This window comes from Acinonyx jubatus, chromosome X, assembly GCF_027475565.1.
Source record: "Acinonyx jubatus isolate Ajub_Pintada_27869175 chromosome X, VMU_Ajub_asm_v1.0, whole genome shotgun sequence".
In the NCBI taxonomy this organism is placed as follows: domain Eukaryota; kingdom Metazoa; phylum Chordata; class Mammalia; order Carnivora; family Felidae; genus Acinonyx; species Acinonyx jubatus.
Window position 1 is genome coordinate 95549806 of NC_069389.1, and position 13946 is coordinate 95563751.

Here is a 13946-nt window from a genome sequence, read left to right on the forward strand (position 1 = left end):
CCAGTAAAGAAATTGAATCAGTAATCAAAAACCTGCCAAAAAACAAGAGTCCAGGGCCAGATGGCTTTCCAGGGGAATTCTACCAAACATTTAAGGAAGAGTCAACACCTATTCTCTTGAAACTGTTCCAAAAAATAGAAATGGAAGGAAAACTTCCAAACTCTTTCTATGAAGCCAGCATTACCTTGATTCCAAAACCAGACAGAGACCCCACTAAAAAGGAGAACTATAGACCTGAGCCGAAGTCAGATGCTTAACTGACAGAGCCACCCAGGTGCCTCCTGGCTGATTTCATTTAGCATAACGTCCTCCAGGTTCATCCAAGTTGTTGTAAATGACATTCCCTAATTTTTAAAGGCCAAATGATATACCATTACACACACACACACACACACACACGCATTTATTTATTTCACCACATGGAGCCATGAACAGTGGTGATTCTACAAGTTTCTGGGTCATAATGGTCTAATATATCAGACACAATTGAAAGAAAACTCATTGAATTTTACCCTTAACACCAGATTACAGCAGAGGGACACGGTGTACCAGGCTCTAGACTGGAATTTAATGTGCAAATGATACAGCTTCCTGGAACAAACCTGAAGAGTCCATGGTGTCCCAAGATAGGGCAGTGAACACAAAATCTGCTTAGCTTTTTAAAAAAAAATCTTTATTTTTGAGAGAGAATAAGTGGGGGAGGGGCAGAGAGAGAGGGAGACAGAGGATCCCAAGCCGGCTCTGTGCTGACAGCAGAGACTCAAATGTGAATGCGGGACTCCAACTCACAAACCATGAGATCCTGACCTGAGCTGAAATCAAGAGCCAAAGGCTGAACCGACTCAGTCACCCAGGTACCCCGGGTCTGTCTATAACTTCCTCCTCTTCATTCTTTTTTTTTTAAGTTTATTATTATTTTTTTTTAGTACTCTCTATACCCAATGTGGGGCTCAAACTCATGACCCGGAGATCAAGAGTCACACGCTCTTCCCACTGAGTCAGCCAGGCACCCCACCTCCTCCTCTCTCTAAGGCTGGAATTCTATATGCAAATAACTCCATTGAGATCTCTATTTCATCATTGCAGATGCAACAAAGTGTAAGTTCTAAAATTATTGAGGTAATCAGGGAAATCTAAATGTAGGCGACTGGGCGATGATTCCAAGAGATTATTGTTGTCACTGTGCTTATGTAGCCGAAATTTCTATGTTTTTTTGGAAAGTCCATACAAATAAAGATGTAGAGATGAAAACACATATTGTCTTGAGGTTCTTTTATTTTTTTAGAAGATTTTTAAATTTTTATTTAAATTTTTTTTAACGTTTATTTATTTTTGAGACAGAGAGAAACAGAGCATGAGCGGGGGAGGGGCAGAGAGAGAGGGAGACACAAAATCCGAAACAGGCTCAAGGCTCTGAGCTGTCAGCACAGAGCCCACACGGGGCTCGAACTCACGGACCACAAGATCATGACCTGAGCTGAAGTTGGACGCTTAACCGACTGAGCCACCCAGGCGTCCCTAAAGATTTTTTTTAATTTTTAAAAAATGTTTATTTTATTTGAGACAGAGCACGAGCAGGGGAGGGGCAGAGAGAGAGGGAGACACAGAATCCGAAGCAGGCTCCAGACTCTGAGCTGTCGGCACAGAGCCCGATGCGGGGCTCAAACCAACGAACCGGGAGATCATGACCTGAGCCGAAGTTGAAGTCTGACGCTTAACCGACTGACCTATCCAGGTGCCCCTATGTTTTTAAAAAGGATTTATAAAAAAATTTTAAAGTAATCTCTACACCCAATGTGGAGCTCAAACTCACAACCCTGAGATCAAGAGTCGCATGCTCCACCAACTGAGCCAGCCAGGCACCCCTTGAGTTTCTTTGAAATTGTCACAGCAAGAAGAGAAGAATGAATGGAGGAGAGGAGGATAAAAGGAAAGAATGGACAGAAGGAGGGAGGAGAAGATGGAGGAAGGAAGGAGAGAGGAGGAAAGGTAGGGAGAGAAGGAAAATGGAAGGGAGGTAGGGGAGGGGAAGGGAGGGAGGGAAGGAGACAGGAAGGGAGAGGAAGAAGGAGAGAGAGAAGGAAACTGTTTTTCCATACTTCATTCCGACTTCCTAAGAACTCTGTGAGTTGACCATCATTAATTTAGTAAACAGTGGTAGTAATAGGAAGAGTTGCCCTATTTCCAGTTGGGGAAACGGAGGCACAGAGACAGGAAGGCTTGCCAGTGTCATGAGGTGAGAATATACCATGAAAGCAGAAGAACGCGGCTGTGCCCGGAAACCAGACACGTGTGCTCCACCCAACTCCAGAGCCCGCTCGCTTTCCTCAGCCCCCTGTTCTCTGCTATAATATTTATGAAGGCGGAAGGGGGGGTTAGGGGCGCGGTCGCCACTCTAGCTGATGAAAGGTGCACACATCACCGTAACGCCACTACACGCACAGACGTTTACATTCCAATTCCAGGGGACGCCTCATGCACCCTGTGGACCGATGTGGCCTCCAAGCAGGGACTCTGGCTCTCCACCTTGATCCCCTAGCCCAGTAACTGCAGTGAGCCGAACCCAGAGCCATCTGGGACTCCCCTCCAAGAACCCCATCCTAAAACACTGTTTTCGTGAGTCTCGCTTGCCCCAAACTTACAGGGTTCCATCCTCCCAGATGCACATATCCCAACACCTCCCTTGAATTCGACCCCAACGTAATATTTAAACTTGATTTCCCTGCTGGATATGGAGTTCTCTGCAGACTCTTCTCTAGCTCCCTCTCGAGAGAGCCACCCTGGCTGTGTCTGGGTTTCCTGAGATCAGCTTTCTACTTCTTCCTTCCTGGGGTTGCTCCTGATACCCTTTCCTATTGTCTTTGTTGGTACGGACGTTTGTTTATTTAGAGAGCAGGCACGCACGAGTCGGGGAGGGGCAGAGAGCCGGAGACAGAGAATCCCAAGCAGGAGCCACGCTGGGCCGCAGCCCCATATGGGGCTTGATCTCACAACCACGACATCATGACCTGAGCCAGTACCAAGAGTCCGTCGCTTAACCGACTGAGCCACCCAGGCGCCCCTCTCCTCCCCCCTTTAACTGCAGTTCTGCGCACAGCCTGCTTAGCATTTACCAAACTTTGGCTCACTCTGAGACGTGAGGGAAGCCCCACTACTCCCCGAAAGCCAACTCCGCTTCTACCAGGGGCTGCCGGGAACACTCTTCAGAGGTTTGGATCCTTGCCCACTTCCACCAAGCTGCATAACCTTGGGAAGGTCACCCAACCTCTCCAAGCCTCCGTCGCCTTGCTTCAGTAAGAAACAGTGATGCCTCGCACCACTCTCCTCCCCTCCCCGCGGACAGCTGCAAGATTCGTCAGCCAGGCCCCGGTGCGCAGCCGGCACTCACGTGAGGTCACCAGCACGAGCAAGCACGGCCACGTTCACTCCACAGGCTCGCACATCCACCCAGGGGCAGGGGTTATGCTCCATGTCCGGCACCTTCGATCACAGCGAGGGCCCAAGCACAGCCTGAGCCCCCTCAGCCCTGACCCCTTACCTCCAGCATCAGCTCCGGTCGTCTGAGCCCGTCCTGTGGGCCTTCCTTCTATTACCTTGTACACGTCTCAGCTCAGGAGAGGGGGCACCATCGTGATCCCCATTGTACAGATGCGGCACGGGAGGCACAGGGATGTCAGCTGATTTACCTGGGCCACAGAGCAACTTAGTGGGGGTGGGGCTCCATCATTTTCAGCGTCTTTCTCTCATGTGGGCTGATCCCTCTGCTCAGACTGGGAGAAGCCAGGGCACAAAGGCTGAGTCTGCGCTGGAGGCACTGCCCACACTACCTGCCACGGGGCCCTGTAAGCACAGCAGGCCACGAGGTTTGGTGACTGGAGCCCAGGTAGGTACAAACAGACATGCAGCGGGGCGCCTGGCTGGCTCAGTTGGGGGAGTGTGACTCTTGCTCTCAGGGCCATGGGCTCGAGCCCCACGTTGGGTGGAGAGATTACTGAAAAAAAGAGTTAAAAAAACAAAGACCCCAAATGACGTGTGGCCCTGGAGACCTGACGGTCACAAGAAAACTTCCTGTCCTCGTTGTCAACTGCCAGAGAACAACCAGCACCTGTCTTCTCTCACGGACCCTTGCAAATAAAGAAACACAAAATTGGCTGAAATCAGAAATGCGAGACAGTGTGGTGTGGCCACCGGAAATATTTTATTTTTGTCACCTCAATTACTCCCGCAGCACCCTGGTGAGGTGGTGGCTATTGCTGTCCTCGTTATACGGATGAGGACACCTGAGGAAACCGAGACTCAGCAACTCAACAGGCTAGCCAGCTAGCCAGGGCGAGCAAGCCGCGGCGCAGACCCCGGCAGGCTGGCTCCAGAGCGCCCACGGCCATAAACCCGGCACATCGAACCCCAGTCGTGGCTATTTTTGCTCAGGACGAGGCTCCATTCGGTTGCTAAGGTTTGCAAAGTGTGAAGTTACTGAAGAAAATACTACCACAACTGATGCCAAGGTAGGGCAATAGTTGTCTCGGGACACGGGAGGGACTGAGATGGAGCCAACGGGAAGGCTCCGTGGGAACGGGAGACACGAAAGAACGCGCCCCCTCAGCGGTCACGGATGACCGCAGCTAGTCCAGCACAAACAGAATGAAAGCCCTCGTAGGCCGCTCACGCGATAACTAATCTCAAGTCGAAACTGGGCATAGGGTGTCCAGCCGAGGCGGGGCAGGTGCCTGCGGCATTCAACAAGGGCCTCCCTGAGGAGGAAACATCTGGTTAAAGTCGTCAGGAGGACGCAGTCACCTTGCATCCCTCACCACCTCTTTGAAAACGAATTGGTCCGCAAACCTCTTTTAGTTAGTTTCTTACCCATCCTCCAGGGGCATGAGGCAGGGGCACTTATCCCTGAGACTCAGCGGGTGAGGTGACTAGGGCCCGTGATGCATTTAGGAACCCACAGAAATGATGGAGTGTCTGAATTCAAATGGGGGCGAGGAGAATGGCCGTGGGGTAAACGAGGGATATAAATCGAGCACGTTGTCGAGCATAAGGCCCACTGTGGGAAGCTGTTTTCAATATTTAGGGTATTAACGAGTCTTGGAACATCAATAAAACAGTTCTGGCGGGGAAAACCACAGAGCCCTCAATCTGGTCTGCTCCCTTTTATTTGACAAGAAATAAGCATGCATACCATTAAGTGGAGTTCAGTATTTGCTTACAGGTTTCCTCTGTTGATGTAAAAGTGACATACAAAAGAGTGCACAAATCTCAAACTTACATTTGTTGAGTTTTGACAAACTACATAAAACTATGTAGAGTCACTCTTTATCACGGATTCCTTGCTATACCCCAAATCTCTTGTCCCCTGTCTCTTTTCTGTACTCACCTGGAGAAACCAAAACCCTACATAAATTCAACTCTCCGACCAATAAAAACGTATCCCTGCCGTAAGAAAAATAAATAAATAAAAAAGGAAAAGAAAAAGAAAGAGAAAAAGGAAACAACCAACAAGAAACGAAATTTATTTAGGGGTGCCTGGGTGGCTCAGTCGGTTAAGCATCTGGCTTTGGCTCACTTCATGGTCTCTGGGTTCATGAGGTCCAGACCCCATCGGGCTCTCTGCCTTCAGCACAGAGCCCCCTTGAGATCCTCTGTCCCTCCCGCCCCGCTTGTGCTCGCTCTCAAAATAAATAAAAACAAAAGAAGTAAACTTCATTTATTCCCTCAGCGAGGGCTCAGGAAGATCTTTCTAGAAAAACCGAGAGGCTGAGGGAAGGGAGAAATGGCGGCGGGAAATTACCCGCGTCCCAAAGGTCCCAACCCTTGAGGGATATGCATGCTTGTATAGAGAAATCTATAGTTAGAGGCATAGCTGCTGTGCAGGAATGCTTCAGGATAGGCGGTTACAATGAGACAAAGAAACAAATATTTGAAAAAGAAAAATTGCAAGAAAAAAAAAGCAGGAGCTTTGTGCACTTTAAGCAGCCTTGAATGCACTGTGCAGGTCTGTAGCCCTGCACCGAGATGTAGCTTCGTCACTAAAATTCTGGAGGCACCGGACTTTCCCAAGGGGCACGTGTGGTTTTATTTGCATAGTGCATCCGAGCACCAGGCACGATCAGCAACCCCAAGCCCCAGCTCCTGTTCCCGGGTACCCGGGAGTTTGGCGGGCTCTAACTTCAGCATCTCGCTGAAAAAACTCAGAGTGTGCCACCTCAGAGCTGATCACATTCATTTGATGACTATTCCCTGCTTTGTACCGGCTGCTAGGTCCAGAGGTTGGGGGGTGGGGGTGGGGCTGGCCCAAGAGAGATTGTCCCAACATTTCTGCCAGGTCTCCAGACCTAGGGTGAGGTCTGTCTCTCACCCTATGGAAATAGGCAAACACAATGCAGCACAGCCCCTTGCTCGGGAGTGGGGGAGACATGCCGCCAGTTTGGGGGACACGAGCTAAGCTACAACCGAAGCCGCCAGTTCTGGTTACCCATAGTCCCCTCCGATGCCTTAGAGCAAGTGCTCCCCACCCCAGCCCTCTTGGCAGGAGCACCCGCCCACTTGGTGCCCAAGCCCAGCCGCATGCGCACCTTGGCGAGCCCAACCCCCACTAAAGGGTGGTATATATAAAGCGCCTAGCCGGACGCTGAGTAGCTGAACTCGACGGCACGGCAGCGTAGCCACCGCTTCACGTGTGACCCAGCGATCCAGCAGATCCCGACGCAGATCCACACAGGACGGCAGAGGGATACTATGGATCCTTTCAACCAATTCAAGCGCGAAGTCACGGGCTTCCCCAGCCTGGGGGTCGACGAGGACCGGGAAGAGCTGCGTGGTCTGTGCCCGTCGGGACCAGCGTCTTCGCCACGTCCCAGAAATGAAGGGTCCCTGGGCGAGGGGAGCGGTCTGGCCACCCCTCAGATGCCTCCCCTGGTCTCCTCCCCACAGCCCGGGCTCTGATGCTGATATCTGTCTCTGGATTTCTTCTTTTGCAGAAAGCAAGCAAGTGAGGATGTCGCTTACCAGAAATGGAGAGGCGGAGAAAGTCAGGGCCGAGTTCGCACCCGAGCAGCAGGCGGCAGGCATACGAATCAAGGAGGAAGAAGACAGCGGCGACGACGGTGCTGGTTATGGCCACAGCAATGGCAGAGAAGGGGCCGGCAACGTGGGCGCTGGATATCCGTGGCCCCCGGGCTGCGAAACCCGCGATGTGGGCTGCGGCCGCAGCCCACGGCAGTTGGAGCTAGTGGAGCCGAAGCAGGAGGAGCACTTGCCCCCCGCCGCGGCTCCGGCTCCGGCTCCGGTTCCGGCTCAGGCTCCGGCTCCGGTTCCGGCTCCGGCTCCGGCTCCCGCTCCAGGAGGGAGGCAGCCGGCGGGCCCCCGCATCCTGTTCACCCCGCTGCAGGTGCGCCATCTGGAGAGCTTGTTCCACTACACCCAGTATCCCAGCACCACCATGCGGTAAGTGGGCTTCTGCGCTGGGCGCCGGTGCGGGGTGCGGGGGGAGTGGCTGTGGTTGGTGGGGACGGCGCGGGGGGGGGGGCGGGAAGAACGGGGTGGGTCTGTGGCGGGGGGAGCGACGGCGGGAACGGGACGGCGGCGAGTGGGGGGGGGTGGCGGCGCGGAGGCTTGTCACGTGTCTCTCTCCTCGTGGCTGAAGTAAAACCTACCGGGCCCTCGAGGCTGCCGGTCCCGCGCCTCCCTTGGTTTAGGTGGGAGCTGAGGGCTCTGCGGGTGGGGACCAAGGGGGACGTTCAGGTGGAGTGGAACATCTGGAGCCGGGAAACTGTCCGCTGCGGCTAATAGAAGAAAAGTCCTAGAAAGTCCTACTAGAAGCGAGGGGGGGGGGGGCGGGGGGGAAGGGGCGAGGGCGAGAAGTCTGAGACGCGGGAGCAAACGGGCTAGTAGGATCCCGCCTTTGCTTAAAATGGTGATAAATCTGCTCGTTGTGGATTATTTCTGCACCGGTTTTTAGTGTTATTTTTACATTTTAGTGTTATTTTTAAATTATTTACGTATTTGAGGTGATCCCAACTCACTAAAGTAATCCCAATTTATGTATTTTAAATACACCCATCGTGGGGCTGGAACTCATGACCCTTGACGTCGAGAGTCACAGGCTCCTGCAACCGAACCCGCCAGTCGGCCCTGCCCTGATTTGGATATTTTTAAATAGTGCGCCGGAAAACGGTCTCGAGTAGTGAATGTCCTGCATTCCCTTAAACTTTGCTAGAGGTCTTTAAAAATAAATTAAAATTTACAGAAGAAGAAAAGGGGCGCGGCTGGCTCAGTCCGTAGAGCATATGAATTTTGATCTCGAGTCGTGAGTTCAAGCCCCATTTTGGACCCGTAGCCTACTTAAGAAAACCGTAAATCGGGCGCCTGGGTGGCTCAGTGGTTGAGCGTCCCACTTCGTCAGGTCGAGAGATCTCTCGGCGTTCTGGGATTCCAGCCCCACCTCTGACTTTGCCTGAAATGCTTTGGATTCTGTCTCCCTCCCTGTTCACCCCTTCCACGCTTGCGCGTGGCGCTGTCTCAAATATAAGTAAACATTTAAAAAAAAGAAAAGAAAAAATAATAAAATTGAAAAAAAATTAAAATTAAATCGTGCCGACGGAAAAACTGCCCTCAAAGGAAGCCTCAAGCTACCCCTTACAGAATAGTGGGGGCGGGGATGGGGGGGGAGAGAGCGTGTGTGTGTGTGTGTGTGTGTGTGTGTGTGTGTGTGTGTGTTGGGGGGTGGATGGTGGATGGCAGGGGGGAAGTTAGTGATAGAAAAATGTAACAAAGCACGACCAAGGAATAAACAGCAGTTTGTGCCATCCTTTAGCCTCTAGTGGGCATGTACTCTTAACTGGGTTCATTACTGGTAGATAAAGAGAGATGGGGGAGGGGACGGGATGGGAGGGGAGGGGAGAGACAGAGAGAGAGAGAACGCATGTTGTTTTAGGGCTCTAATTTATCATTATTTTTTATTTTTATTAAAAATTTTTTTAACGTTTATTTATTTTTGAGACAGAGAGAGACAGAGCATGAAAGGGGGAGGGGCAGAGAGAGAGGGAGACACAGAATCTGAAACAGGCTCCGGCTCTGAGCTGTCAGCATAGAGCCGGACATGGGGCTGGAACTCACGGACCTCGAGATCATGACCCGAGCCGAAGTCGGACACTCAACCAACTGAGCCACCCAGGCACCCCTTAGGGCTCTAATTTAACCCATAAATTGGGTAAGAGCAATGACTGAAAGTCCACACAGATAGTTCCTCAGTCAGATTCTTTTTCATTTTGGTGTTGATAACACTAAAAGAAACTGAATTAGAATGTCACGTGTTCTTGGGGACTGTGCCTCCTTTACCCACCAAGACTTGGCTTCCCTTAAATTCTTTGTCAACTGAACCTCACTGTAAATCCTGAAATGGCGTGACTTTTCCTAGTGCAGAAACTGGTTCATAAAATGTCACTGACATCTCCCCGAAAACAATTTTTCAAAAGATGAATGAAAAATGCTGTATTTTAACTCACTGCCAACTCCACATACTGATCCTTGCGATTTTTCTCCCCTCAGCCAGGAACTTTCGAGATTCATGAATGTGCCTGTAGCCAGAGTGCAGGTCAGTAAACCCGAAAAAAACAATTTCGCTGGGAGCCATTTTAAACCTGTTTCAGGATTTGGGGCACCTTGGTCATAGACTTTCTCACGTTTCTGTGTTTTCGTTGCCTTTTTTAGATTTGGGAAATAAGTGTTGAACTTTTGGGTCTTGTGGAGGGGAAGGTGGGATACATAAAGCCCAGGTTTTGGAAATTGCCCGTTACCAGAGGGAACATGATTTCCTAAAGGAATGAAAAAATTGGTATAGTATAGTATCCCTTGCATACACATATATATACACCTTTGTCTAAGCTACATCTTACTGTATGTACTTTCATAGGTCACTAAAGTAGATTTATAATACACATTTTTATAATTATATGTCACATGTATAGTATACTGATTTTTATGTGCAATATATATTTACGTGCTAATATAACTATATATGTATTTTATATATATTATAAATACAAAAATACGTGTGTAATGTAGTAAATATAAATTATATAAGATATACAATACATTTAATTCATAGAATAATGCTTATATTTATCTAAAGTAGAAATACACTTAATATATAAATGTACATATAAAAAATATGTAGTATATTGCACGTATATTCCTTTTTTAAGTTGAGAGAGAGAGAGAGAGAGAGAGAGTCTGTTGGAGCAGGAGAGGGGCAGAGAGAGAATCCCAAGCAGGTGCTGAGCTGTTAGCACAGAGCCTGACATGGGGACTTAATTTCCCGAACCCTGAGATAATGACCTGAGCAGAAATCAAGAGCTGGACGCTTAACCAACTGAGCCACCCAGGCGCCCTATGTGCTGGTTTTCCTTTTGAATATGATCTTTTGCTCTAGGATCCAGACTAAAGCAATTTTATTTTTTAATTATAAAATTCGTTTGATTTATTTTTTAAATTTTATTTAAAAATTTCAAAAATGTTTTTTATTTTCACTGCTTATTGCTTTTAGTTAAAGTACCTGGGTCTCCTGTTGTTGGTTTCCTTTTGTTTTGTTTTGTGTTTTGTTTGTTGTTTAACATCTATGATTTGTTACTCTAGGATTTGGAGTAAGGCAGTTTTATTTTTTAATGAAAAAATTATTTTATTTCAACATTTTTAAATTTAGTTAATTCCAATTTGGAGCTATTGCTTTTAAGTGTTTGGTAAAGGGGTGTGGAGAGTGGCAGGCCTCCACTTTAATTTCCCAGAATTCTTTGATCTGTCAGCCTGAAAACATAGTTAAAGAGTAGATTGTGCATTATGGTAGACGTGGGGGGGGGGGGGAGTCGCAACCTCTGAAATCTGTCCAAGACAAAATAAACTCAAACAACAATTTCAAACCAGGTTGCATCAACTCAACAAAGGGGGAAGCCAGTCTAACGAGGTGGAGGGTAAGGGGAGAATTATTTGGGGATATCACTCACGTTCAAATTTGTGAGAGTACCAAACGCATTAGCGAATGGTCCTTCGAGGACTGTCTGACACCTGAGATTTTGGTCTTCTTTTTCTGTTTTTAAGTGTACTTATTTATTTTGAGAGAGGGAGAGACAGGGGGCACAAGAGCAGGAAGGGGGCTCCCAGCTTGCCGCTGTCAGCGTGGAGCCCTCTTGGGATCCTCTGTCTCCCTCTCTGTCTGCCTCTCCGGCCTCGCCTGCTCGCGCTCTCTCTCAAAAATAAACAACCATTAAGAAAATTGAATCTCTTAACTGCCATACGTACCACGTGGCAGTGTTAAGTCTAGTCGTTATGTTACATTATCTTCCTGGTACGTATTTATCTCAAAAGTGGCCATTTTTACCTTGTGACCGACTCTAGGCCCTTCCTCCACCCACCCTTCTAGCACTCACAGATCCGATGTTGCTCCATGAGTTTGTTGAGCTTTTTTTTAGATTCCACATATAACTGAGAACATAAAGCGTTTGTGTGAAGAACATTTCAATGGGTGTCCCCTCGACCATTTTGCGAGTACAGTTAAGAGTTGTTTTGATAACCCAGTATTAGGTATGTGGAACTAGTATCAGTGTCTACCTCAGTTAGGCTGCTTTGCACTTGTGTAGACTTGGCCTCTGGTAAACTTGGATCCCCAAAAGGAGCTCCCAGCACTGGTTTCTTTAGACTTTTCATATTCAAGCAGCAGAAAGACCAAGTAACTACTAAGCTGGGAGAGGGAAAATGAGGCAACAGAGAGAGTAGAGGCCCTTAGTCTCAAGTAACCTTTGCCAACTGGGAATGTCTACAAATATTAAATACAAAGGAATTCCATTAATACGATGTGGAAAGGACAGTGGAGTCCAAAGGACAGGAGTTTTGTTTTGTTTTGTTTTGTTTTTTGTACTGTTCGTAGCTGGCAGATAGGCGGGAGGAGCCATTTTGTGACTCCTCTCCCACATGCTTAGCTGTCTTCCTAAAGTGTCAGTTTCGCCTTGTTGCCTTAAGAATACCATATGATTTCACTTATGTGTGGAATCTTACCGAACGGACAAAACAGAAGCAGACTGTAATACAGAGGAGACTGGAGGTTGCGGGGTAGGGGGAGAGGGACGGGCAAAATAAGTGAAGTGCATTAGGAGGCGCCAAGTTCCAGTCATGTAGTAAATCAGTCCCGGGGATGAAAAGTACAGCAGAAGGAATATAGTCAAAATACAGCAATGACTTTGTATGGTGATGATGGTGATTACACTGATCGTGGTGAGCATTTTGTAAGGTAGAGGAATGACGAATCACTGTGCTGTCCACCTGAAACTACTATAATATCGTATCGTCAGCTATGCTTCGACTCAAAAAAGAAAGGAGAAGAAGGGATGGGATGGGGCTCTCCTGGTGGAGGAGAGGGGCTTAGGGGGCCCTGCCCTGCTGGGCAGCAGTGGCTCCTGTCCAGGGTCCTGGAACTGTAGCCAGAGCAGAGGGCGCTGACCGGGTGCTGAGCCCAGGGAAGTCTGGAGGGTGGGGCAGGGTGGAGGGTGCAGAGTGGACAACGGTGGTGTGCCTCTTTGCCCCCGAACTGTTGGCTGGGCAGAGATTTTGAGAACTTGAGTAAATGTGGTCCTAGTCAGGCTAAACCTTCGTTGCCCCCGAAGTGTAAAACATCCAGGTGCTGTCCGGTGCTTCAGCTTAACTTGTGTCCCAGCAAGACAAGCCACAGGCTCCTGGGCCCTCCAAGCCCAAGCCTCGCTCACAGTACCATCCTTCAACTATGAAGAGGTTTCAGAAAATGAATGAGCCTTTAGTCATCCTTCAAAGAAACCTTTGGTTTCAAAATCCCACACGTGCCTGTGGATTACTTACTGCACATTGAAGACGGGCTTTGCAAACTGGGGGTTGTCGCCCCAGCAGGACTTTATGCTGAGCTTCCCCACAAGCAGGGTGACACTAGCCTAGTGATTAGGAGTCAGTGGCAGCTGGACAGCTGAGGGCCAGCTGTCAGGACACAGCCCAGCACGTGTAAGAGTAACAGCAGGGACGGAGTGCCATTCCTCAGCTACACCTGTTTGTCAGGGTGGGGAAAAATAATACGCAAGGTGGGAGGACAGAGTGAAAGCAATAAGCCAAGCCACAGCCTGGCACATAGTGGGTGCCGTCTGAGGGTGAGCTGAAGGGAGACCCCTCGGTGCTAACTTTCCTAGGATAATTTAGCAACAAGGAAGTAGCTTCCCTGGTGCAGTTTAAAACCCTGAGGGTGTAGAGAGTAGCCTGCTGGTTTTTTTTTTTTTCATGTATGACATTCAATGCTCAACATACTAAAACGATCCTTTTTTTCTCTCTGATTGAAGGTTTGGTTTAAGAATAGGAGGGCCAAGTTGAGAAGACAGCAGAGGGCACTGAGGTACAGAAACATGCCCCCCATGGCCATTGTCCCCCCTTTCAACTTTAACGTGGGTGGACCCTACCGTGGCATCTTCAATCGGGGGCCAGATTGTATGTGGATGCCTCAGGAGCCAATGATGCCTGGGCCACCTCGCCCGCCCAGGCCACCCTTTCCTCCTATGTTCCTGCCTCCTCCTCCCTGGTTGCATCCACCTTTCCCTCCCTGTGGCTGCCCTCCACCGTTTCGTCACTGTGGCTGCCCTCCACCTTTCCCTCGCTATGGCTGTCCTCCTATGGCCCATCCTGGTGCTGTACCACCCGTGGCTCTTCCTTAATCCTTTTCCCAAAGAATGGGATCTGTGGCAGTTTTTTTCCCAGGTGTTTTTGAGCCAGATTCAAGTTTCTGTATCTATCGCCATAACGAATAGTTCATTCAATGTGTGCTGAATGTATTAAAGAGAAGTCAAATTCACTGACCCTCTATTTTAGGGCACTTTTTACATTTTCAATAAAGTTGTGAATTCTCTACAATTGTTTTTGCGTGTGGTGTGGGGTCAGTCAGT

General features: G+C 49.0%; 1 protein-coding gene across 3 annotated transcripts; it reads left to right on the forward strand.

Annotated features, from left to right (window-relative positions):
* Positions 1 to 730: 730 nt before the first annotated feature.
* Positions 731 to 13914, forward strand: LOC113597650 (homeobox protein ESX1-like). Of its 3 annotated transcripts, none has more exons than XM_053201612.1 (4): positions 731 to 854; positions 6984 to 7449; positions 9553 to 9598; positions 13350 to 13914. In XM_053201612.1, exons 2-4 carry the CDS (start codon positions 7001 to 7003, stop codon positions 13716 to 13718), a joined length of 864 nt encoding a protein of 287 aa, XP_053057587.1. In that variant the 5' UTR covers positions 731 to 854; positions 6984 to 7000; the 3' UTR covers positions 13719 to 13914. The 3 variants fall into 3 exon arrangements, with proteins under 3 accessions (XP_053057587.1, XP_053057586.1, XP_053057585.1); XM_053201611.1 differs by lacking the exon at positions 731 to 854 and adding an exon at positions 6703 to 6823; XM_053201610.1 differs by lacking the exon at positions 731 to 854 and having other exon boundaries at positions 6866 to 7449.
* Positions 13915 to 13946: the final 32 nt, after the last annotated feature.

What these genes read in the sequence shown, in the direction of transcription:
- LOC113597650 (XM_053201610.1), top strand. Translation starts at nt 6,866, where the DNA reads ATGAAGGGTCCCTGGGCGAGGGGAGCGGTCTGGCCACCCCTCAGATGC. An exon ending in TATCCCAGCACCACCATGCG is followed by an intron (nt 7,450 to 9,552) that starts GTAAGTGGGCTT and finishes TTCTCCCCTCAG; the next exon opens with CCAGGAACTTTCGAGATTCA. An exon ending in TGCCTGTAGCCAGAGTGCAG is followed by an intron (nt 9,599 to 13,349) that starts GTCAGTAAACCC and finishes CTCTGATTGAAG; the next exon opens with GTTTGGTTTAAGAATAGGAG.